Source organism: Chlamydotis macqueenii, chromosome 18, assembly GCF_036417535.1.
Source record: "Chlamydotis macqueenii isolate bChlMac1 chromosome 18, bChlMac1.mat, whole genome shotgun sequence".
Lineage (NCBI taxonomy): Eukaryota > Metazoa > Chordata > Aves > Otidiformes > Otididae > Chlamydotis > Chlamydotis macqueenii.
The window spans coordinates 13,118,581-13,144,326 of NC_141573.1; the positions used below are offsets into that span (position 1 = coordinate 13,118,581).

The window sequence follows — 25,746 nt, forward strand, 5'->3', positions numbered from 1 at the left end:
CCCCAGGAAACAGGAGGATGTGCTCATGCCATTAAAAACCCGCAGAGAACGGGAAACAGGCAGGGGTGCAGCTGAAGATGGGCCAGGCCGTTGAAGTCCGGTATTTCCTAGTTTGTGAATGCTTGGCTTGGCAACCTCAACATTACCCTTGCCCTTTTGGAGATGCCATTTCCGGTATTTAAACAAAAATACTGAAAATTAAGAGGCTATGTTGTTTGGATTTTTTTAACCACAACAGACATTCACTGCAACCTGAGAGCTGAGACAGAAGGCTCCGATGCTCGAGGTACAGCAGCAGCTGCTGGTGAAGAGCAGAGCATTACCACTGAGGGGCTGGAGGCAGAGGGTCCTGCTCTGCCTTGGGGAGCCGCAGAGGCAGCAGAGAGAGGAAGGCTGGGCTCCAGTTCCCCAGGCCAGAGGGGAGCGTGTGCTGGTGCTTGCAGATGTGTCTGCTCACCTGTCCCGGTCCCGTCCACCAGCAGCAAACCTCCCACCTCTGCAGTTCTCCTCCCTTGGTGTGGGGGTGAGCAACGCTGCCAGGCACTGGAGTTAAAAAAGGCAATTTGAGCTAAAATCAAGAAGTAAGTCGTGTAAAAAAAAAGTATTTTAGTGATGGTTCCCCAGGCGTTTCCTAGAGCCAGCCAGAAAATCTTGGAAGCAGACACCTTCCACCACGATCTTTGGTGTCCTCAGTTTCTGGATGTCCTCCTTTCTCCATCTGAGATGAAGGATGCTTGTGTTGCCTCCTATCAAGTGTCTCTGGTCTCACCTACAGATGCTCTGACAGCCCCAGGCCCGCCTGACACCGTCTCCCTCCCCTTCATCCCAGCGGCCTGGAGGAACAAGGACCAGGACCGGCTTGGTTCAGCACCTCCAGCTGCTAGAAGCAGCCTGTTTACCCACCAGAAGAGCCTGAAATGTTAATTTTCCACCTTTCTTTGAAAAGTGTCCCCCCAGTCCCTAACAGATCTCCAAGCAAATGGAGCAAGAATTTTCTCAGAGGTTTGCAACCGGGCTGCATTTAAGGAGACGTTTGCAGGGCTGATAAAATGCACTTTTCTGAAATTAAGACAATTCCACCACCAAAGTTTAAGGTACCAAAGCAGAGAGGAATTATAAATTCTCAGTAAAAAGTCATAAGAATGTAACAGGTTTTCACTTCAACTTGTCTTAAATATTAAGTTTTATAGGTTGCCTTTCAGACAACTTCTCCAAGTTACCTCTGAGAAGAACACCTGGGGAGCTAAAGCTTTTGCCATTGTTGAATACCTCACACTCGTTGCCTGCTGGATCTGGCTTTTGCTGCACAAATCTGCTGTTTTAAATAACCGAGAACAGGGACTTCGGAGAGGACGGATGGGCAGATTTGGCTGCAGATGGCTCCAAAGCTCACAGCCGCATTTGTGGTGGATTTCACATTTATACATCAGTGATTTTCGGCTGTGGCAATGTGGCCTAAAATTTTTTGCCCTAGGAGTGAAAACAAGTCATTTTTACAGCTCACACTAAATTATTGCTCTCTCTGCTGACACTACCAGTCTGAGTGCCAATTACTGATAATTACAAGTGGTTTTGGGGTTAATTCTTTCCTTTTTTAATGCCACGCCAGCTCATACAGAACCTTTCTTTTTTCTGTCTTGCCACCACAGTGTGCCCGGAGACTGCTATGGGGCTTTTTCTAGGTCTCTGTTGAGCGATTACAGCCAAGATCCTGCTGCTGGAACATTTGTTCCCTTTTTTAATTCTGTAACAGCACACCCTGCTCAAAGGAAAATAAATGCTTGATCCCGTAGCTGCACTGTATGCAGTATTAGCAATATCCTGCTACCTGGTGTAACTTCAAGGAATGCTTAATAATGTATTATTAATGTACATTAATGTGCACATAATTTATTGCGCTAAATTATGCTTAACATAATTACCCAGGTAATTAGAAGTGCAGGCTGAAATCCTCCCGTATTCTCTTTCTCAGCCTTTCCCCTAAGACAGCATTAACTCCACGTGTCCTTTGTTTTGCAATGGATGTTCCGTGTGATAAACGTGTACCTAGAAGAAAATCTCTTTGCCAAATGCCATCGATGTCCATTTGCCCCCGGGGTGGACTGGCAGCAAGACGTAAGTGGGCCACTGAAATAATACAAGAGGAAAATGTTACTACAGGATCCAAGATAAAACTTCAGCCTACGACACTCCCAAGATCTATCCAGAGAAAACAATACCTTCCAGGGTTGCATTAGCATCTCACCCAGCTGCCAGAGGGCTGCAAGCACACTGATGTTATGTTTGAAAGATTCAGCAAGATAGCCCATCTCTCCCCGGTTTGTGTTGGCTGCCCCGTACAAGGCATTTGACAGCGTGGGCGAGAGTCTCCTGAGGCGCCAGCCAACGCAAACTGGGAAAGAAGGTGGACCGCCACCTTTTGTCATGGTCTCCAGGCACTACAAGGAGCTACGCGAAGAGGAGTACCAGCAACTTCACTTTTTATCGCTTTCTTCCCAAAGCTGAATCATACACACATGCTAGAGGACAGACAGCCAGACGCCTTCTATGGGAAAAGGCAAAACCTTTTCTTATGAAATCTTGGTGCTTTGCTGTTTACTGGCAACTGAAAGCACGAGCCCAGCCCCGGCCAAAGACAAGTTTCAAATAAACAAAGACTAAATATTGGAAGTCATCGGTGTCCATGGTTCTCGCTTAGAACAAAAGGAAGGAAGTTGAATATAAACAGTCAGAGGAACAGCAGCGTGTGGCAAGGGCTTAGAGATGGAAAACTGCTCTGTAAGAGCGAGGCACGAATGCCCTGGTGAAATGTTCACCAAAAGGAAGAGGAGGCTGTGGTGGAACCCCACTGCCCCTTCATGGGGCTTGCACCTCAACAGCAATTGATTTACTTTAATGTTAGGCAGTCTGGGAGAGCCCTGCTGAAAAGCATCTCTCTTTGGAGGGAACAACCCTGGGCTTTCCTGGGTCCACACCATTTAACAGCAGTGAGCAGCCTGTCCTCCTCTGGTAACTTTCTGGGCACATTGCAGACCATCTGTGTGAGGGGCTTCACAGAAACCTGCAGCTTCTTCTCCCCTGCAACACTGAAGAGCTGCAAAGGAGCTCACGCAGGTGTTGGCTGGCCAGACGCCGGCTGAAGCTATCGTCTCCACCCTGCTAGAGCCGGCTGTGTCACTGGCAAAGCCCTAGCACAGCCCAAAGCCTTGGCCAGGAAGGCTCTTTTTTTTTTTTTTTTTTTTTTAAAGTCTCAGTAAATAACTCTCATAAAACAGGCAGCACAGCAGCAATCCAACTAAAATATAGCTTCAGGTGCTCACAATTTACCGTTTGAGGTGGGGCTGGCAAGGGCTGTCCCTCCCCACCTGCTCTTTTAGTTCAGCAGCACCCTGCAAGACAGAAAATAAAAGCAAATCCTGAACGCACAAAATCCCTTCCCACAACAGTATCAAAGGAGGACAGGTCTCTAAATCACAACAGGCAAATAGGAAAGAAAATCAACACCTCAGGGCACGGAGGTGGGAGATGAGACTTGAGAAGAGAGAGCGAGGGCAGAGCTCCGCCAAGGATGGCTTCCCTACAGCTGCTCGCCTCCCTCGGCTGAGCAGCCCGGCACAGCCGAGACATGCCTGAGCCTGGAGCTTCAACTAACACAAACCTACTCAAAGGAGGAGACACCCGTGCTTAAAAAGGAAAAAGGTGGCAAGAGCAGAGAGGAGCCCCGTGGTTTTCCAGGGGCACGAGCCTGTAGTTCTCAGACTACAGAATAATGAAAGTGGGACCAGTTTTACTCTCCTTGGTACAGTTAGTGGGAAGAGAGGCGAGGATGAGTATCGGCAGCTGTTAGGAGTCAGAAGTGCAGCCTGAGCAATCACCATTGCAGCAGCAGCACGCAGAACCTTTTAGCCGTGTAAGCTGTGAGCTTGCATTAGCGCAGCTGGGACACAGCCTGCAGTTCTCAGGGGCCATGTAAGACACTGGCACTTAAACAGGGAGCGGGCGCCTCAGCCCTCCTGCGCTCAGCAGCCATCACACAGCCCTGGCCTGGTCAGGAGGTCAAACCTCCATTCAGAGGCTTCAGGCCGTGGCTCTGCGGGCCAGGAAAGGATCCTTTTCCCTCGGGACATCGCTCTCACGCGCCTGAAGCTTCCCCCACGTTCCCCTGGTGAGCTGACGGACCACGGCCAAGCACACACCCCTGTCCTGTGCGCTCGCATTCTCAGAGGTAGAAGAGAGGCTTTTTCTTAGAACTGCGGTTCCAAACCTGTGCCTGCATCTATTACTTCAGATAGCAACACACAAGATAAACAAGAGCAGTGAGCTATTGTACCGGCTGCAAATTTGTTATACAATGGTCGGCATCTCCACTGCAGCTTTTTGGAAAGGTGAAAGAAAAAAAAAAACAACCACATATAAAAAAAACCCACTCATGCATGTTTCCAGTTGCTTTCTTTGCTGTGGATAGCAAACACTAGTCATGAGCACGCAGGAGTGAGCTGCCAGCACGCAGCCCCGTTCAGCCAGGTCTCTCTGCAGAAGCCTGTTACCGCAGGAGTTTGAAAACTGCTGTGCCAGGCGCCTCATGGCCACCTCTGCTCAGCACACTTCAGCAGCACTGGTTGTAGGAAGTTTTCTCCTTATCCCTCTACGTAGCATCATCAAGCCCTGCTGATCAGCATTTCTTATTGCTCCAGAGTTGCTGGGCGTTGTCACTCCCCCCCTGCCACAGCAAGGCAAGAGCTGAATGAGCCGTGTTTCTTAGCTCTGGTAGTAAAGTCTGCAAAGAAATGCAGAGGTTTGGAAGAACTACGGACACTGCAGAGCAAGAAGGAAGAGGGCACATGGAAGAGGAAGGGTGGGGTGCCAGGATGTGTGATATGAATACAACAACTGCATTTAAACAATGTTCAGTAGCTTCTGTAGTTACATGATTCATCCCCAAGAACTTCAGCAGGTGCCCCGTGTCAGCTGGTAAGATGAATTAAATTAATGTTAAATTACTGTAGTCTCAGAGTCTCCCACTGTGTGCTCACCACCAGCTACAGCTACAGCCAGGACAGAGGAAGGGACACACAAACTGGCTAGTACTGCTGGCACAAGCTGCATTTCTGTGTACTGGCACGCATCTCAAGGAGGTATTTAATCTCACTCAGCTTCAGACTTGCTCACAGCACACACATTAAGGACACTCATTAGTGGAATGTTGTTCCAGAAGCCCAGACACCCCTCCCATCCTTATTTACAGGAGCAGACTATTGCAGTGACCCTTCTGGTGCCCCAAGTTTATAATCAATCTACAGCCCGAGAGAATCTGCAGCAGCTGGTGCCCACCTCGCTGCAGTTTTACTGTTGTAGCTCCATCCACATGTTGTTCAGCAGGGCTTTAACGCAGATACTTATATCATACACATTTTTAAATACAATGGAATTGTACAAGCCATGCTAGACAGGAGAGTCACCTTTCAAAGCTGCAAAGTTATCTAAGGGCTTGCATTCCCCACCACAATTGCATCCTTGGCCTTTAAAAGAAACTCCTGAAAACGCTATGAAGACTGATCCTCAAGGCAAGGAAATAAACACCTTACATAGTTGAGATAAAACGTCTCCTCAGCCAAGGGAGCCGTTACCATCTTCCATGGGATGAGGATGGAGTTAAGGCTTGCAGCAATTAAGTCAGAAGCCCAGTGCAGCGTAATTCAACACAAGAGATGTTTCCACCTTGCTATTGTCATGCCTTTCAGTATTTCATTGCTTTCAAAAAAATAGTTCCACCATCTCCTCAGTTTCCCACGCTACAGTCTCATCAGTCCCCTGGTTTCTCCCCCATGAGCATTCCTGGATACGCTGATATTTATTTTTTTTTTTAAGCTAAAACAACTGCCAGGACAAGGTGTTTAATGTATTTTAAAATTATTTAAAAGCAAGGAACCAACCTTTTATTTCTTCCTTAAGTCTCCATAAATGCAAAGTCTGGATCAGGAGTGACACAAGGTATATAAAAAACTGAAAAAGCAACACTGAATTCTAAAAAAATTACTCTTCTGCTGATGTGGCAACCTTCTCTCCTACCACTGCACTGATAGCAGGGAAAAAAAAAAAAAACCAACAAAAAAACCACACCACACAAAGAACCCCAAACAAAACCAAACCAGGCTCTGAGTAGAAATTTAACTTAAAACAATGGGAAACAGAAAAATAACTGAATCTGAAAAATCATGATCTAAGAATTAAAGACTATTTAAATAATTAGAATGACCACTGCCACGAAGGACAAAGTCCAGGCCAGCAGCTGTTTCTCTGCACAAATGGAACCATTCAGATTATTTATCCCACCCACCTCAAAACAATGACCAAGTCACTCCATTTGCCGTTGAGCTCCTTTTTAGGAGACTGGCCTCTACAGAAAACGGTTTTACAGAAGAGCCAGGCACTAGTACTAGAAGGTAACTGTTGAAGAAATTTAAGATGCAGGAACAGGTCTGAAAAAACTAGCATTAAGAATGGCTGAATTATCAACTATTTCAGAACATCCTCTAGAACAAAAGTATCTCCAGTCAAAATCAGATTAATGCCTCTTTTTTTTTTATCCCCTGAGTTTGATATTTAAAAAAAAAATCCATAATGTGAAAAAAAACTTCACACCACCACCACTCTCACGGAATTTTTACTCCCCTTATAACTGTAACCAACAAATGGATACTGATTCTCCCTCACTAGAATGAGAAATGCAGACACATGAATGACACCAGGTTTGTTCGTTTGGGTTTTTTTTTTGTTTGTTTTTTTTTTGTTTGTTTGTTTTTAAAAGACTCTTCCATTTTTATAATATTTTTTTACTACAGAGGTAAGAAGATTTATACAATAAAATTTTCAACTGAAAGTACTTATTCACAACAGCGGAGCAAGCAGCGACTGCCATGTGTGCATTTCACAGTTCATCACTATCTAGTACAAAGATGGACAATATCACAACCCAGACCAGACATTCTCCCTCTGTTCATCTTCTGTCCAATCTCATTCCACAGCAATGGAAGAGTTTTCTGCACAGATCTTTGCAAGTGATCAATCCTTTGCAGCTTTTGGGGTCTGCATAGAAGCCTCCATCCCTGCAGGACGGTAACAAGACTATTTCAGCACAGTTTCCTCAGCAGTTCAACTATTTAACAGGTGGTCACTGACATTTACACAGATATGCACGCAGGTACGGAGGTCAGGACTATAACAAAGAGCAAGTCTACGTTCATAGATGTAGATCATTTCAAGTCTCTGCTACACATTTGAAGATGGACACTGACCAATTTTCTCTGCTTTAATTCCCTTGGAACTGAGTTAGAGTATGTGAAGGAGGTACATACCACAAGCTGCTAGCAGCCTTTGAGCGTGACCTGCAATCCACAAGGGTAACACTGATATTCCTTCACTGCTTGCCCTTTCCACGTGCTGCCCCGTCCACCCCCAAACCAGACTTGCAAGTAGGGTAAGAACCTAACATAGTAATTTAGTACACTAACTTTTACAAGCTGACTTCAGATACCACCATCCTCCAGCACAACATACACAGGCTGGTTCTTCCCACAGCAAGCAAAGACAGAGGCATTTTTGGCAGAGGTCCATTCCTGTGGGCACACAGCTGGCATGCCTGCTCCTGCCCCATTCTTTCAAATGGGAACTGCGGTCTGTTTCAAAGAATCTTGTCATCTTTTACCAAAGGCAAAAGCTACCCCTCCCCTTCTGAGAACAATGGCTTCAATGACAACTAAGTCCAAAAATCCAGGCCCAGCACACCAGTCACTGCTTTGCCTTTTTCACAATGGTGCCAACAGCCGATATGACTGTAGTTTTGGATCCACTTGCGCTGGTTGTCACTGTGACAACACCTGGCAGCGTTGCAGTGGTGGTGAGGATGGTGGGCTGAGCTATCGTTGTTACAGGGATGGCCGAGTCCCACTTGCTCTTCCTCTTCTGGGCATCTGTGAATTTAATTAGATCAAGCAAATGAGGATTAGCGTTATGTCAAAGGTCACCGATCCCTTTGTAACACCCTGTCTTGTCAACTCTTAACATACCACTGCTTGACCACACAATTCTCCCTCGCATTAATTTCAGTATACACTGGCGGTACATGTTGAGGAGGAAAGACAACATTACACTTCAAGAGTCAAGTAAAACGCTACACCTAAACTCCAGCCAAGTGGGAGACAGGTTCACTCCCTGCCCCAAAGCATATTTAATTTTAACAAAGCGTATGTATCTCAGTTGCTCAGGTATGGGCGCAGGACACACTCATCAGCCTCCAGTGTTTTTTCTCCCCTCCTCCCCGTTTAAAAGACAGGCTGTAGGCAGGAGAATGAGTTTCAGTCATCGCAAATCTTTTGAGATGTATCAGCCCCAAGAACACTCTATAACCATAAACATTAGCAGGTTTCTTAACCCACTAATAAACCTCTTCACTATGCTGCCTGTCCCTAAGCTTTCAGTCTCGAAGGAGAGCCATGGGAAACAGGGACTAGAGGAAAGCTAGTCCATCAGCTCCCGGAAGGAATGCTTTCTTGCACTATATACAAAATCAATAAGGAGCCTTCAGGGTTTCCAGGAAGCACTAATCCCAGCATTACTGCAGCTTAACAGGTACAATCACAATTGTTCTTTACCTCCCACAGTGGTACTGGCTGTTGTGGTTGTCGTAGAGGCAGCACTTGTTGTTGTACCCTTTTTAGTGCCCGTCACAAATTCAATCTAGGAGGGGAGAGACATATAGGAGAAAGGTGAGAAGACAAAAATGAAGTGCTAATATACATAGTCTTTTTTTAACCCACATTGCCTCTCTATGTTTTTAAAGAACAGCTTTAATGTCATATAAAACATAGGCCTCCGAGCAGGAAGGAAGATGCAGACCTCAGGCCAAAGGGTACTGAGGTCGCGATCATTAAGTATTCCTCAAACCAGCTCCTACGTCAGACACAATAAAAATGTGTTTGTTAACTGGTATAAGCATAAGAATTTGATATAGCTCAGAAAGAGCCTTTTCCTTTAAAAAAAATGCAAGACAAGTCCCTACCTGTACAATTTACTGCAACTGCATCATAGCAGGAAACCTAGCAACAACAGCTACAACGGCATGCAGTCTCATATTTTCAAAACTGCAGATATGGGCAAGGACGTAATCAAACACCTGGGTTACTGTGCAAAAAAACCAAAACGAGTAGCAAGACACAGCATGCACTGCAAGAAAAAAAAAAAAAAACAACCACCAAACCTTCACATACTGAGTATGGAAGGAGCCTTCTGCAAGGTTAGATAGCAATCTCTAATGCTAGACAGTTTTTTTAATGCCAGCCACTAGCTTAAAGGCAACACCACTGAAGGACAAGAATAAAATCTTCCAAAGCCTGCCTGTGTTCTTTTTGGGGGTACAGAAGAATGCACTTTTTGTGAGAAGCCAACACACTCCTAGGTAAAGTTAAAATAGGCCCAACATTTCTGGAAATTAGATGCAAGGCAGCAATATTAAAGAGAACAGAAAGCAGATATTGTCTCACAATGAGATATGGTGAGGAAATCAAGCTATAACTAGGCTATGCCACCAGACAAAATGTCATAGGTTAAGAAAAAAAAGCTGTTCTTTATGCATTATCTTGCCTGTATCTGGCTTACTGAATACCATTTTAAGAGCTTGGGTTTAAGAACACTGACAAAACAGAAGGAAATCCAGCAGAATAAATAACGTAGAGAAATGGACTTATAAGGAAGGGCAAGCAACTTGATCGGTGCTGCTTAGAAAAAGACACACAAGAAGAAAGGTCAGAACCAGGGAAAAACTAACAGTAATAGCACAGAGCACAGTTCATAAGAAACAGCAAAACAACAAAATGAAATCTAGCTGGGAAACAAACAGCAACAAAAAAAAACCCACAAAAAAACCAACCACAACACCCTGCATCTCAGTCTCTTTTGGTTTTGAATAGCTACCTTTGTGCGTTCCTTCTTGGCCTTCTCCAGTTTGTCCATTTCAATCTTCTGGGCTTTAGCTGAGAAAGATCAGAAGTTACAGGAAGCACTAGGAACAGTAAAAATCCTTAATTCTACCTCACTCACACACTTCCTATCATAAACAATCAAAAACTTCAAATTATGTATAGAAAATCAAACTGCCATGAAACCACCTACTGCTTTTTAATCAAAGCATTACTGCACTGAATTAATGATTTAAGAGATTAAAACACCGAAGAGGCAGTTTAAATGAAAAGGCTTTCCAGACTGATGAAGCATCAATAACATTCAGACACATCCAACCAGAATGAAGTAGTAACAGAGCAGCATGTGAAGACTTCTCATTTATAAAGGAAGTGAAGACTCTAGTGCAGTTAATTAGCTACAAAACACAAAGAGCTAAGTTAGGAGAAAAAAAAGACTTCCTGGAATTACCTAGAGCCTCATAATATGAATCCTCTGACCAGCCATGAGGATCAAACATGTCCTAAAGAAGGGGAAAAAAAAAAAAAAAAAAGTTAGATTAGGGCTATTTCCACATACACACAAAACCCACTTCAAAAATGTTTTATATATTTCTGTTCACTGATGATTCATTACTGATTTCTTCTTGTATCCCAGCGACACAAAGATCACATCAGACTTTTACAGGACCACCTTCTATTGTGAATGAAGAAGCAGCTCTGAAGCCAAAAGGATGCTGGGAAAAGACGTGCGCTTTTCCATTGCTCAGCTTCTGTCCCCCTCAAGAGTTTCATGAATGTCTACACACTTCAGCATTTTTTGTTCAGAATCATTATAGCAAAGTTGGAGGCACTGTACTCTGTTGCTCAAGTACCACATAAAAATGTTCACTTCAATGCAGAGGATCAGACTAAAGTTCCCTTAAAGGGCCACTAAAAAGGCAAGCTCAAGAAAGCCTGAAGCTAGACCTTACATGCCTGTATTATCTTTTACCTCCTCTCTTCCCAGTCAGAAGTATTGCACCTCACCTTTGGATAATTTGTACCGAGTTCATCAATGGAACAAAACTGGATCAGCTTCTCATAGATGCTGCAAAGGAGAGACAAGAGTTCAGAACAGAGTCAGTGAGCTAGAAGTAAATGGAAGCATTTCGGATTCGTTAGTAGAAAGAGCCTGTCACCTCTTCACACTGCAAGAGTAAAATCAGAACCTGGGAAGCTGCCTGCTGTGATGAATGTGGCATGCCATTTAGCACATTATTTCCCATTTCCCCCCAAACCAATCTCACAGCTCCCAGAACAGACACTTCTAAAACACTTCATCCAAAGCCTGTACATTTAAAATCTAACCAACACACCAACTCTAGTTGTTGCCTCACAGAACACAAGAGTTTTACTGTTTCAGTTACAATCAATTTATGTCTCTCTCATTTTTGTAAGCCTGTACTTGTTGCTGAGGATTCTGTTTCTGCTACAACTCCAACAAAGAGAAAATTCTTGGAATTTGCTGTGTGGTGCTTTGGTCACACAGGAAAAGATGGTGGCTCACCTGGGGTTGCGGAACTCCTTTTTCCTCTGAATAATGTAGTTCATATCCATGCCCTCTTTTATTTTCCTCTCATACAGCTTTTGAATTTTATCCTAAGGGAGAAAGATTACAGAGTGAGCCAGTACGAAAACGAGGAGCGCACCAGCTGACATGTGGAATCAAGCCAACTGAACCAGTGATGTCCTTGCATGGAGCAAGGATTCCACCTCTCCCCTAAGGTGAGGCAGGCTGATTAGTACAGACACTCTCTCCCTTAAGGTCTGAAAGTATCTTCATCAATTGTCTGGATTGTCTTTCTGAAGGCTTCAGCAATTAAAGACTTGCATTTCAGGCAGTAGTGCACACTTCTTCCTCTCCGTCTGTGGATTCCCTTTATAGCTGTGACTGCAGAGAGGTAGAAGCCAGCTCCAGGAGGGACATGTGAAATCCACAAAGGTTCTCCCACAATGTATAGTGAGCATCACATCCACCTCCAGACTCAGTCGTGCACCTGAAAAACAGCTGTGGGCTACACTGTCCAGAAGCCAAGGTTCATGGCCATTCCTGGGTAACAGGTGAGCAGAGCCAAGCTCTGCTGGAGAACTAAAACCAATGTGACCAGCAGGTACTGCCAGTGCATCAGGAACAATGCACTTGTAAATCCCTGCTTGGGCACAAGTGGCAGTGTGAAGGAATTGGCTTCTCTTTTCAGATCACTCACATAGTTATCAACTCCACAGATATGTTAGTGAAGCCACCAGCCCCTGCAAAAGGCAACTGAAGCGACTCAGGTTGAAAGCATCAAGCACTCTACTCTCCAAAAAGTCTGAAATATTAAAAAAAAAAAACATGGATTTTTTTTTTCTTCCCCAGCAAGGCAGTAAAAGATCTTAAAAGCATCTTTACTCTGGTGATGCTCAAGGGATAGCAAAAGCAGAAACTTTCAGATGGAAAATATACTTCAGTGGTACTACTAAGAGAATTCTCAGGAATTTTCTTCCTCTTTTCTTTTTGACACAAATTTCTCATGTACAAGCAGCATATAAAGTAAGGCTAAGCCTTCAGTCTTTCAGGATGGGAGAACTGAGTCAACTTTCCTTTGTTGTTTCTGGATAAGTCACTTCATGTCTTCTTCCGCATGGACAATCAACTCTAATCCAGAACAGACTATTGTATCAGAGTTTGCTGATGCCTGAATAAAAGAGGACTGTTAAGAGCTGATATGAAACTCCTATTTCATCAACTTTTTAAAAACCTTTGTAAGATAATTTTTCATCAGATCTGCACACAATTAGTAAGAAGAAATTACACAATTTTCACATCCAATGTACACACCATGAGGTTTGAAGAAAAACTGCAAAGCAGGAGAATGGAAATGATCGAATAGGTGTCCCATTTTGTCCCTTCCCCATGGAGGTGGCAATATGGTTCACAAAGTCCACAGATGGGAAACTACTCAATCAACTTCATAATAAGAAACACTCACTCCCTTTGGCAGAGTTCAAGATACAGTTTAAAAGAGGAAGAACCTGACAAGAGGAAAGAGCAAATCAACAGTGAAAAGCCTAGAACATTGTGAATCTCTAATGAACATCTCATCTCCTGGCTCAAAAGTGCTCTAAGATGTGGTTTGACTTGCTAACAAAAAACAAGTTCTCCTTTGATTTAACATAGTAAACTGCTGTCAAAGGGGAAGAAAATCTGCTGTATTCTGTCTGCCCTCTCAAGCTCTGTGCATTCCTGAGATCTCACACACTCTAACTCATCGATGTTAGAACAGTAAGATCCTCCTACAGCACAAGACGAGTAATGGGTGCACCCAGGTACACTGTGAAGAGAAGAAGAAAGCACGATCTGGGCAGTGAGTCATTCTTAATCACCATTGCACATCAGTAACTTACTTTATAGAGCATTCCAGAAGTTATTCTTTACTTGTATTTCTACTGGGCAGATAATAGCAGTTAAAACTAAAATGAATGGTAGGAAACAGCAGCCTCTGCTCTTTCATTTGCCCTCCATCAGGACGAGAACAGAATATAAGGTTATTGCAAAGCTGGTTACTGCAATTTTTGGGGCGTGCATCAGAAGACATGCGTTTGTTTTCTTTTGCTGCCTTTAAGTTACTAGCATTCCCTCTAAATGTTTATCATCTAGAGATACGTAGGTGGAAAAGGAATCTAGTCAATGTTGCCTCAACTATTCCAGTTAGGGGATTCTCTGGCCCGTGTAGAAAAAAAAAAAAACACAATTATTTGTTCTTTCCTACAGAGCAATTTGCTGAGGTAAGAGAATAGCAGCCTTCACTGTAAAGGTTGCTTCTGTGTCAGTGGTGGGATCAAGAACCATTTTAAAGCACAAGTGACCCACAGGGACCAGAAAACAGCTTTAAGCAACTTTGAGATTCCTAAACTAGAGTTCCTGCAAAGCTAAAAGCATTAACACAGTGCATTCATAAACTCGATGCAGGAAAAATCTAGCTTTAATCCTCAATTTTTGACTTGTGCAAAAATACTGAGCAGAATTGCCAAATATCTCCCTCTCTACTGAAATGAAAGCCTTAAAAATGTGGAAATGGACTTATACCAACCTGCAAGTGGTTAGAACATCTGCCAGCAGGCTCAGGAGGGATTTTGATCTCATCTGGAGACATGTTCCGCACTCTTTCTGAAAAAGAAGCTGTAGACAGCAAACCGGGCATGAGTTCTGGCAATATCGAAGAGAATATAAGCCATGCAAGTCACTAAACTCATTCTATCTCCTTGCTAGTGCTTCTCTAGCACTGAGAAACAATGTGTAAAGTAACAGGGGAATGCTGTCAGTCAGTGCTCATGGTGTCTCCAAAGTGCTGAGCAAGAAGGAAATAAGCTAAAGGTTAGAGCACTGGCAGAGGGATGTGATGCCTGCTTCACTGACTTCTCCCATATACCGTGGCTCTGTGTCACAAAGCTTTTTTTTTTTTTTTTTAAGGGTCTCTTCATGCCAGGATGGAAATGTGAAAAGCAAAGGTATACTCCCCACTGCAGCTGCAGTTGTTGATGAGATCCTCAAAGGCAAAGGATCTGCAGAGAAACAAAGGTTGGTTCATTGAATGTATCTCTAAACTCCTACACCGTGTACCACATACCGAGCCCTCCACTGCTCCAGGTCTTCCATACGCACTTTAAAGTCCTGCTCTGAACAGCTCAGATAACCTGGAGTCTCTGACAAAACTCCTGCCAGGATACTCTCAGAGAGAATGAGACTGTTTGTGGAGGATCACGAGATCTATCTAAAGCAGCCTGGCTCATCACCATTTTTGGGGAGGTAAACACTTTGCATGTTATTTATTTCGAGACCTACCTACATGCACCAAAATGGTTCATAAAGGGAACAACCCTCCCCAAGGCTGTCTGGAGTTAACCACATGAAATTACATTTCATCCTTAAGTTAAGGTTTCCTTAACAGGCACTTTGATCTTTGCTTACCAAGTCAGACTATTGCTAGAAAGAACAACTTGTTCTGCAGGACTAAGTACAGACCAGTACCGGTTGTGATACTACTATAGCTGTTTGTATTGGGATCTCCTATTAGAGTGCCTGATCACCCTGTAAAGATTAGTTTACAGAGTTATCAGCAAAAGAAACTGCCATGTTTCCCCCACTACTGCTTGCTACTTTCCCATTCAGTTATGGGAAACCCAGGCAGTCTTCTAGTCAAGTCTCAGAGCAGAGATCTGTGCCACATCTAAGCAGCTGGGACTGAATTCAATCATGAATTGGACAGGGAACACATCCTACAGTCAGTCTGTGGTGGATAAAAGAGACCTGACACTAGCACAGAAGTCATATCAAGCAAGCCATTCACATTTACGGCTCCTCAATTATATCTTCCTCAGTAAAAGCTGCCTGAACTGCAGTTCCAGCACACACCAGTTCAGCTCTGACTAAAGCCCAGAAGGGCCCAAAGCACAGACACCGGTGTTTGAACACAGCGTGCTCTCCTGCCTTCTAGCACAGAGCACCGCATCGCTGAGGTTACTGATAACCAACACTACACATGTTCAGTGCTACTACAGTTTCTAGTTCTTTTGTAAAAAATGGAAAGCACTAAGGACAACATCCTTTGGAGATGGAAAGCTGGCAGGCGATCCCTCATTCTATTTGATCAAGATGTTGCTGAGGGTTAAATTCTTTAGCAGTTGCTAGTAATGAACAAAAAAAGTGTCCTCTGGCATTTACTAAGAGGGTGCCTCTACGGAGGAAGGCAGGCTTGCCAAAGCTGCTACAGAAAGGCAGGCAAACTGGAGCTCCTTGACAACAAGGCAGTCGTTCGTTATAGGTTACAGCCACTGGTGGGATGGGGAAGCCTCCAGTTTAATTAGAGTTTCAGGAACCCAGAGAGACAGTAGCAAATAGTTTTCATAACAGACAGCACACTATGCTTTCCGGAAAAGGTGAAAGCTGATTAATGTCTTAAGAGATTCACAGCATCAGCAGAAATATTAAAAAAGAAAAAAGGCCACCAAATCCAGACTTCATAAGGAAAAGAAAGGACAAAAAAAAAAAAATCACGCCCAGGTCCAAGCTAGACATCCCATAGGCTCTTTATCTCTGCAGATGACAGAAGAGCCACAGAGAAACAAAATGCTTATGGGAAGGGGAACTGTGTGCTTATATCAGCTTAGGAACCCTGGACAAGAATTCTGTCTAGCCATCAAAGAAGTCACAAAATTGTAACAGTATGTTCAGCAATCAATTCAAAGTTCCTTTAAAACAGAAATAACACTGGAGGAGGAACAAGAGCTCCCAACAAGACATGTATTTTGACCCATGACTTTTCAGGTTTGGGTGCTCATTTGCTCTCTCATTTGAGCCATGTGAAAACGATTATTTATCGACATCATATGAATGGGGGAAGGCATTTCTTCACAGCCTATGAGGAACTGGAACTAAGATATCTTTGTCTACTGCAATGCTGCCACAGCAGTATGCAGCTAAAGCCTGAGGCAGCAGCAAGAGTACGTGTGCGCCCCCCCTTTCCACCTCACAAACTGAGCACAGACATTCACCATTACTCATTAATTTCATCACATCACAGCCAGACTTAGGTGCCACATCACTAGGAAGAAAATGATGAGTTTAACCCCTTCAGGCTTATTTACAGTAAGGAAGTGCAAATAATCTTTGCCCTTGAGCAATCCTCACACTTCCTCCCCAGACAGACAGCAGCACGGCAAATTCCATGGCCTCTTCCCACCAGCTCTTTCCCTAGAGGAAAAGGCAGCTGGGATTATCGTTCAAAATAATCCTGGAACTTGCCTACATGGCCACAGGCTCCTGTATCAAAGACACTGTGTTTTCAAAGGCCCAAGCACAGCTTTCCGCTGCCTATACAGCAACACATGCAGATGGACAGCTACCAACAAGGTGTGTCCTCACAGGATACATCCAACTGCTTTGTGCATCCTGTTATTTCTGCTAAGATCAAAGTTTTACTTTTACATGAGTCACAGGTAGTGACACTGGCTGCAGTCTCTAACTGGGCCAGCAATTTGCTGGCGCACAGCCCAGAGGATCTCCATGTGGGGACCTCAGGAAGTTGGCTGTTGGCACAATTAATCACTATGGGCACACCCAGATTCTGGCTCACAGTAAGTAAATATCTTCCGTTAATCAGATTCACAGTCCAGGTAAAGAACTAAGGCCATAAAGCAGATCCCGTGACTCAGACAAGGGTTCAAGAAAGTAGGAGCCAACGCACTGCCAGATCTGCCGCTCAGAACATCCTGCTGCTGAAGGACACAGCCACCAGTGCTTAGTCCATACATTCTCCTTCCACAGGCTGACCTAAAAGTTAAAAATTTCATCAGCACAAGCAATGGGTGCTTGTAGCTTTTTGTGCAGCCAGTGCATGCACTGCGGCAAGGCAATGCTCAGCTGCTCCTGGGCTCTGCGTAGCAGGCCAAAGCACAGCCTACTACTAGGGTATACCTAGCAAAGATTCAGCATCTCAGTCAATGGAGGATATTTGCTTGCCAGATCTTGGTGAGCCAGATAATTAACTGGAAATCTACATTTAATCTGCTTCAGTTTAAGACAAATAGGTTATTTGACCAACATATCCAACGGAACAAAGATACACCGTGTAGCACGAGAGAAACTGCCACAGTGTTCCTTCCAGAATGAAACGACTGCTTACGGTCCAAAGGCCACGCTGGAGATGCGGACGGGGGGGGGGGGGGGGGGGGGGGGGGGTGGTGTGCATGGGAGCTTTGTTTCCTACAGATAGGTAGGGGTATTTTCCTACTGTAGAGAAAAACAAAAGAATAGAGAACATAACAATAGAGAGCTGTCTGCATCTGGACAAACCGGAGCATAGATCATCTGAGGTCTGGTAAAGCATCTTGCCTCAGCGCTCCCAGTGAATAGCATTGCTCCCTAGGTAGGATTACGAACTCCTGCCTCTTTCAAGGTTCACTTGTATGCTGTGTCTTAAGCAGCCACAAGGGATTACATGCAGCATCAGGTGCCAGTTTGTCTATAAAGGTCACACTATGCAAAAAAAAAAAACAAGCAAAGACCTGGAAAGGTTAATCAGAGGGACATGGCTTTCCACTGGAGACACGCAAACCGGTGGTGCCTGGTCTCTAAAACTGCATTCTTTGGCACTAATCAAGTCTGCTCGGCATAAACCAGGGTGTGTGGGTTTCTGATTTCCTGGCACCAGAACAGCCAAATCAGGGAAGAACTGGAGGCAACAACATGCCAGTGAGTCACCCATCCATGGAAGGACACTAATTCTCTTTCTGCTCTGTGGGCTGAGAAATGCAGAAAGAGACCTGCAACTCAGCCATATTTTCTGCTCTTATGAACACTGACTTTGTGCTCAGATATCCTAAGGGCTGGAGAGAACATTTCTTATAGTCCAAAAGGTAAACAACCATGCTGCAAAGAACTTCAGGGCAAAAAAGTGCATCCTGAAAAGTATTGTTTTGCAAGACTGCAGGAAACAGCAAATGCAATGTCTGCCAGCACCAGGTACTCTTAGAGTGGTACCAAAAAACCCAAATGATAACACTGATGCAGAAATCTATCAAAGTAAGTTTCACATATACTTCCTCCTCAACCACAGGGCAGTTACTTCTGGAAACCTCCCCTCCCATTCTTTCAGGCTTTGATTGTGTGATCACTACTTCAGCATAGGTCAAGACCATGTCCCTCCCAGCTGCTCATCCCTGCTGTTTTCTTTGTGTGAACTCTAGGGCCCACCTAGCTTGCACTAAGCAGATGAGGGAATGGATCCAGCTGGAAGCCTCTCAAAAAAGGAAAGAAAAAAAAAAAAAGAGCAGTAAGAGCAGTGAAGGTGGATCTCAGCTGGCTCCAACTCCCAGACCAGCTCATGGCACACAGACATTAGCACGCATCTGGGGGAGGTAAAACAGAAACTTTACTTTCGGCAGGAGCCTCCATTTATGCTGTACTTAGGCAACTACATAACCACGGACTTGGATAAAGGTGACGCTGAACAACATAAGGTTATCTTCTGAGAAGGGCAGGCTCACAAGCTTTTAATGCAAAAAGCAGCTGCAGAAAACTGTCTAAGGAAGACTTCGACTTCTGCATACTGATATTAGACAAAACTTTAGAAGTCCAGATTGGAGAAGTTACTTGCTTTGTGTCAGAAAATCCTGCACCTTTTTCCATTCAAGAATTCTAACTCTAAAAGTCCAAGTTTCCAGGAAGGGAGTGGTTCTCATGTTACATCAACCATAAGGCTCTTGCAACAGTTTGCTTTAAATGAGATAAGATATGGTCTAAAGCAAAAGACGTACAGAATCCAGCATAGCAAGTATGCTGACTTCTAATAACCCAGTTCTGCACAAAGCTAGCCTACACATTGCTCTGTGCGCGCTACTATTGGGAAAGGATATTAAAAACATACTGCAAACCTGAATCCAGGTCTCTGATTCACCACCACTGTCCACTCCTAAGTGTGTGACACTGCAGTAAGTGCCCTCTGTGCAGCTTTTAAGCCTGCATGCAAGTCTGGGCTATCATGAGACAAATGAGATTGAATCTTCTGATCTCCTGTGGATGGGGCTGCCACTGGGGGAAAAAAAAAAGAGACTAAAAATTGTAACCTGAGCTTTATACCTTAACTAAGAAAGGACTTCCAATGCAAGTGCAGAGTTTCATCCATATGTAAAGCAGAGAGTAGAAGGGCAGTTGACTTTCAGATATTCTTCTTTACTTTTTACCCTAAATGCTGTTGTCTCCTCCATGTTTCTAGTGTGCATTTTAGGGCAGATCAGTAGTTTGGAGAAAGACCTCTGTTGCATTTATGATGAGATTGGTATAAAGCAGTTCTGCCCAATAAAGACTGAACATTCAATATAACAGTTGGCTTGGTGTGCAAAGTCTGGGCAGGCCAATTGAAAAGGACTTAAGTCCAAAACTTCAGAGTGATGGCTTTTGTAGGAGTCACAGCTTAGTACCCTAGTATTTGCTGTCTTATTTTATGTTTATTACACTTTATGGATGAAATATCACGCTTGAGCCTTGACAAGCTGATTTGACAGATAATTAATAGAATTGAATCATTAGGGTTGGAAGGGACCTTCAAAGGTCATCCAGTCCAACCCCCCCTGCACAGAGCAGGGCCATCTCCAACCAGATCAGGTTGCTCAGAGCCCCGGCCAACCTGGCCTGGAATGTTTCCAGGGATGGGGCACCCACCACCTCTCTGGGCAACCTGGGACAGTGTTCCAACAGCCCCAGTGTAAAATTTTTTTTCCTAATGTCTGATCTGAATCTACCTTCTATTTTAAGACCATGACACCTTGTCCTCTCACACCAGGCCCTGCTGAAGAGTTTCTCCCCATCTTTCCTGTAGGTACTGGAAGGCTGCTCTAAGGTCTCCCCAAAGCCTCCTCTTCTCCAGGCTGAACAGCCCCAGCTCTCTCAGCCTGGCCCCACAGCAGAGGTGCTCCAGCCCTCTGATCATCTTCACGGCCTCCTCTGGACCCTCTCCAACAGGTCCACGTCCTTCTGATATCTGGGGCTCCAGAGCTGGACGCAGCGCTGCAGGTGGGGTCTCACAAGAGCAGAGGGGCAGAATCCCCTCCCTCGACCTGTTGGCCACACTGCTTTGGATGCAGCCCAGGATGTGGTTGGCCTTCTGGGCTGCAAGCGCACGTTGTTAGCTCATGTTGAGCACCATCGAGTAATGGTGCAATGAATAAGTGAGATGCCACAAAAATCGAGTAAGTCTTATTAACCATTACAATACATGGTACACTGTACCAACACAGCTGCTATAAATCGCTATGTGGATTACATTTAAGTGAGGATATTTTAGGGAAGTTTTTGAAGCCACAGAACAAAATATCTGTCATCATTCCTGGTTACACTGGCTCTCACAGAGGTACTTGGACAAAGCTACTGCTTTATTGTTTTTAAGCTCATCTTGAAAAACACCAACACTGCCCTTCATATATACATCTTAGACATGTAATACATGAAATATTTTCATGGTTTTAGGCATAGTACCTTTCTCCCAAAAGAACACTTAACTGAAAATATTCCACCGAGATAAAACATTGCAGGCAATAATTCAAGCTACATCATCATCAGGACAGAGTGAAGATACTTTTTACAAAAGGGGGAGCCTAGAAGGTCTAGTTTGAAAAAAAACATGTGAATAAATACTTTTGAGTGAACTTACCAACTAGCTCCTGAGGATCTCTTTTCTCCAGTTCTGAGAATTCCTGGGAGGAAGGGGGAAGAAACAGATTTTAGCCAAGGTATGCTTCCACTCTAAAAAGCTGTAATGTCCATTTCTTTAGAAATTTACACATTACTTCTGAGACAAAAGAATAAAAATAAGGAATGAAATGCAAGTTACCAGATAACACAGCAATGTTTGTACCATGGAAAGCCAAAGCCTAACAGAATGCTCTGTTGCTTTTCAAAGCTAGAGTCTAAATTTAATGAAAGAATTCAGATTTTGTTTCTATGAGTCTTGGATACTTAGCTCCTTTTGACTTCTGCAAAAAGTGCTGTACTTGAAGTCTTTCCTAAAACAAATCAAACCATAGATTCTTCATTTTTGGCGACTGGCCCTTGGCACCAGCCAAGAGTCAATGTTTTAGAGCATAGCTAGCTAAATACAAGCTGGATCCAGCCCACAAAAAAAACTCTTTAGCCCTGGGAATGCCTACCACAGGCCTGTGCAACCTGCAGTCCTCTAAGCAGAGTCAGCAGGACGCATTCCCCAGAGTAAGGTGAAAACAAGTGAAATGGTCCCAGAGCCAGTGGCAGAGCACAGCAACTTCAGAGCACCATCCAAACGGCCTCTCCTTAGACACCCAGGGCTCCGCAGGGTCCCGGGCTGCCAACGTTTGCCAGTTGTGTGTGGTGCCAGAATTCATTTCTGTAATTGTGTCCTTCAGGGCTTTGGCTGATAAACCCTCTACAAACCAAAAAGCCAAGGTGCGTGGTGGTGATATAGATCTCGTGTTCCCATTTTGGAAGAACACTCCTACTATCAATTCTCCCTTGGCTGCTGTTTCCCAGGAGTGATATAGCCAATCTGCTCTACCAGAAATGCAAGTGCAACTTGTAATGCTCTGTTTGGAGATCTTCTCAACACAGCTAACCCCTCCTTAGTTACACTAATATAAATTAAGGCAGCTTCAGCTGTGGGAGCAGCTTAGAGTCTGCTAAGCAGGAGGTGTTGTGTAGGATAAGACACTCTTAAATATGCTTTCACCATATTGAGACTAACGCTGAAATATTTTTGTGTGTCTGAGAGACCCTAGGAGAACCACAAGTGATATCAAGTTCACCACAAATAAAGTTTCTGAAACAGTATCAGCTGTATCCCAACATTGCCCTCTCCCCCCGCCTCCCTCCCAAAGACCTTTTGTGACTCACTGGACTGTGCATCCAAAATTCCTCAGTGCCTCCAAACACTGAAGCTATTCATTCAACCTAACACAGACATAATGCTGCCTCCTTGGTGCTTAGTAACCGCTCTCTAAACCCCCTCCTTTACTCCATTTCCCATCAGGTGAAAGATGCGTAAGGTAAGGAGAAAGCAGCAAGGTCAGCAAGCCAGATGTGGGAATAGGCTGTGCCAAATTCACTGTGAAAATCCACTAATTTCCAGAGAAGGAAAAGCCCTCTGGAAGCAGAAAAACAAATTCTTTGTAATGGCTACTGGGCATTCTTTATAGCCCTTTGTGGAAGGCGGGGGGGGGGGGGGGCGGGGAATCCAACAACAACCAAGCACTGTTTCTCCATAAGTACGCTGGGATCACAAAAATACAAGGCTAAAGCTATTTTAGAGGAGAAAAAAAAAAAAAGAGAGAAAGAAGTACACGAAGGAACATGTATCTTCTTGCTGGCCAGCTGGCAAGGCTCTGGGCCCCTTTGTGAGACGGGCTGTAGTCGAACAGCTCGAAGTTAACACACTTGGTGTAGTGCGTTAACACCTCTTCTCCTGGGGTCTTCAGAAAGAACAGCACAAGCAGAAAAAAAATAAAACAAAAGCATGACGTTTCAAAGCAGAAGACTTATGCCAAGAGAAAGAGCTCCCTTTGGTGAGAGCACTGGATGAGAATCCAGAGGATCCAAGCTGTGCTCTCCACAGGCAGACCCGGCGTGAATGCGGGGCACCTCAGCCACAGTGACTCGACGTTAGGCTGGCGCCACCAGAGAAAGGGGGCAATTCTGCGGTAACTAACAGGTTGCGAGGATAAATGCAGGTTACATGCAAATGCTGCACACAGGCTGGAGAAGTTCATAGAGCTACAGATACAAGGGATGCGTATGTCCAGGCTTCAGACGGCTGCAGTATGGTGGAAGGCTGCTCTATTCCCTTGAGGGGGAGAACTCGCTAGATGTGTAATTACAAGTATTTCTCACCTTGGTTTGAGACAACAAGCAAATGTTTGCTGAGGTGAAAGGAGGGAACTACTTTTGTTGCAGCCTTGACTGAATTACATCCTGCCCTCTTGTCTTTTGGATGTTTTAAAGCGAGACAGGCTATGTCCCTGAGCACCTCTTAACCCTTCCTCTTATCCAGTACTGTATTTATTATTCCATTATCCCTTCCACTTTCTTCTGCTCACTTGTCCTCTCACCATCCAAGAACAAAAAAGGCAAGAGAAAAAAAAAAAAAATCCTCCAAATGACCAATATTGCCAAGCAGGCACTTAAGCAACTCAGTGTCACCGTCACAGTCAGGTGCTTTAGACCCGTGCTAAACGCCCTCCAGGAGGCTGCCCAGTTAACAGGGCTGCACAGGTATTTTCTGTATTTCTGAAGTTTTCAGAAGCCCATTTTCAAGTTTCCTGTACCTGTCTGGAGCCAGCACCAAGCATAAGCATACAATTCTCAGGAAAGATGAACTAACATTCTGAGAGATAATCTGATAGCCAAAACCTCTCCTGTTATGTACCTCACATTAGGCAAATATCTCTAAAATGTTAGATATGTTAAATAGTATGTTTTATGAATTTCCAGAATCATCAGTAAGTTTGCTTTCACCAGAAGGATGTCCATTCTTTAATTTCTACCCTTTAATCCCAGAGATACAGCACAAGCCTGCCCCACTTACAATAGGCTAAATAAAGCCAGGCTGCCACTGCGTATTTCCCTGGCCTGATGGCCCACACCCGTTTCACCACAGCTGCTCTAGCAAGTCTAGTCTCCACATCCTCAGGCCACAGCCAAGACATCAGAAACCCCAGAACTAGACCAAGCAAAAGAAAACAAGTACACTAACATATTATAGCCACACCTCACTGCCCAGAGGATATGAATTTTGCTTACTGATTAATTACTGCGTACCTACACCCACTGCTTCATCATTAACAAGTCAAAGACATCAACACAGCTTTTCATTAAGTCAGACTACTTTCAAGCCCCTTAAATGCCTTCAGAAAACAAAGGGATGACCAACTCCTCCTACAGTGCTTGTTCGTATTTGCTCAGTTTACTGTTTAACACTATGGCAAGGCAAGTATCAACAACTTGACCAAGCTGTACAGTTTGGCAGATGCAACATTTAAGAACAGTCTTACAAACATCCAGTGGCATCATCACCCAACAGGAACTGTCCTACACTCCCTTAGGGTCTGGGACACACGCTGAATACAACAAACTGATCAGAAAAGACAGCATTTAAGAAAAATTCTGCAGATCTAATCTAATATACATTTGAATGAAACGGAGAATCACCCAGTGGAGAAACAACCTACAATAAATACGGCACAGTTGATACCTTTTGGTTGTGAAAGGGAAGAAGTATTTACACATGGATAAGAGATTTCTAAAGAACTCCAAGGCTTTTAAAAATGGAAAATTTGGCAGGTAACTGAATTTTAAGTGGGGAAGTTACCTAAATCCATCCAGGGAAAGGTGATCTTTTTGTAGATTACATCATCATCAATACTCACCATGCTGTGTAACAGTATCACACAGGAAGAGCACTAAATCAAGCAGGTGAGTGGTTCCAAGCAGAGAGGATTGTAAGTCGAATCTCTCTATCACAGTAAATACATGAAAGCTATTAGAGCTTTCAGAGTACCCCAGAGCTGCAGGCATCATTTAATGGGTTCATTTCCATTTGGACCCTGATCACTGAAAGATAACAAGGTTAAGACTTCACTAGTGGCACCTTCCAATACTGGCCAGTTTTCACAAGCCCAATCTCTGAAAGGTGGTATGGGAGCACCTCTGAACATACTTTTGCAGCCAGCCTCTCATTACTTGCGCAAAATCAGCCTGGACACATCAGTTACGCTGAAAATTCCCTCTACCATCATGGAAATACAAAACTTGGGCGGGGGGGGGGGAAGTGTCCTGTGTTCATTGTTTTTCTCTAGTCATTTTATCCCATCTAGTATTTCATAATGGCCTCTAAAAATGGCTAGATTGAGTTTAAAAAAAAAAAAAAAAAAAGCAGTACTGTACTTCACTCCTCTCATACACTCAGCAAGTTGTTTTTCTGTCTGCTATCTACTTTGCAGCCTAGATCTCACAAGATCAACTGTTTAAGAGCCTAAAGCCAGATGGCAGACCCACTGAAAGGAATCAAGGGATGCTGTGGTGGTTCTGAGCCAAGGTGGAAGAGGGCTGGAAGACAGCAAGCGGAGCAGGAGACATCGTTTCCCCGATCCAGAGACTAACAAAGAGCAGCCTCTGAAGAGCACAAACTGCTTATGGGCAACGAGAAAGTATTAAAAAAAACAAGAAAAACACCTCAACTTTTTAACATCT

General features: G+C 44.1%; 1 protein-coding gene across 3 annotated transcripts in view; it reads right to left on the reverse strand.

Annotated features, from left to right (window-relative positions):
• Window positions 1-6,560: 6,560 nt before the first annotated feature.
• SAP30BP (SAP30 binding protein) overlaps window positions 6,561-25,746 on the reverse strand; it is a 31,307-nt gene continuing 12,121 nt past the window's right edge. For 2 of the 3 annotated variants that reach the window (XM_086762260.1, XM_086762259.1), the window contains 8 exons: window positions 21,185-21,227; window positions 14,069-14,157; window positions 11,503-11,594; window positions 10,983-11,043; window positions 10,426-10,477; window positions 9,970-10,028; window positions 8,652-8,736; window positions 6,561-7,970 (listed from right to left, as the gene is read on the reverse strand). In XM_086762260.1, coding sequence (XP_086618386.1) covers window positions 7,789-7,970; window positions 8,652-8,736; window positions 9,970-10,028; window positions 10,426-10,477; window positions 10,983-11,043; window positions 11,503-11,594; window positions 14,069-14,157; window positions 21,185-21,227 — 663 coding nt within the window. In that variant the 3' untranslated portion in view covers window positions 6,561-7,788. The remainder of the gene's footprint in view (window positions 7,971-8,651; window positions 8,737-9,969; window positions 10,029-10,425; window positions 10,478-10,982; window positions 11,044-11,502; window positions 11,595-14,068; window positions 14,158-21,184; window positions 21,228-25,746) is intronic. The other variant, XM_086762261.1, reaches the window with a different exon arrangement.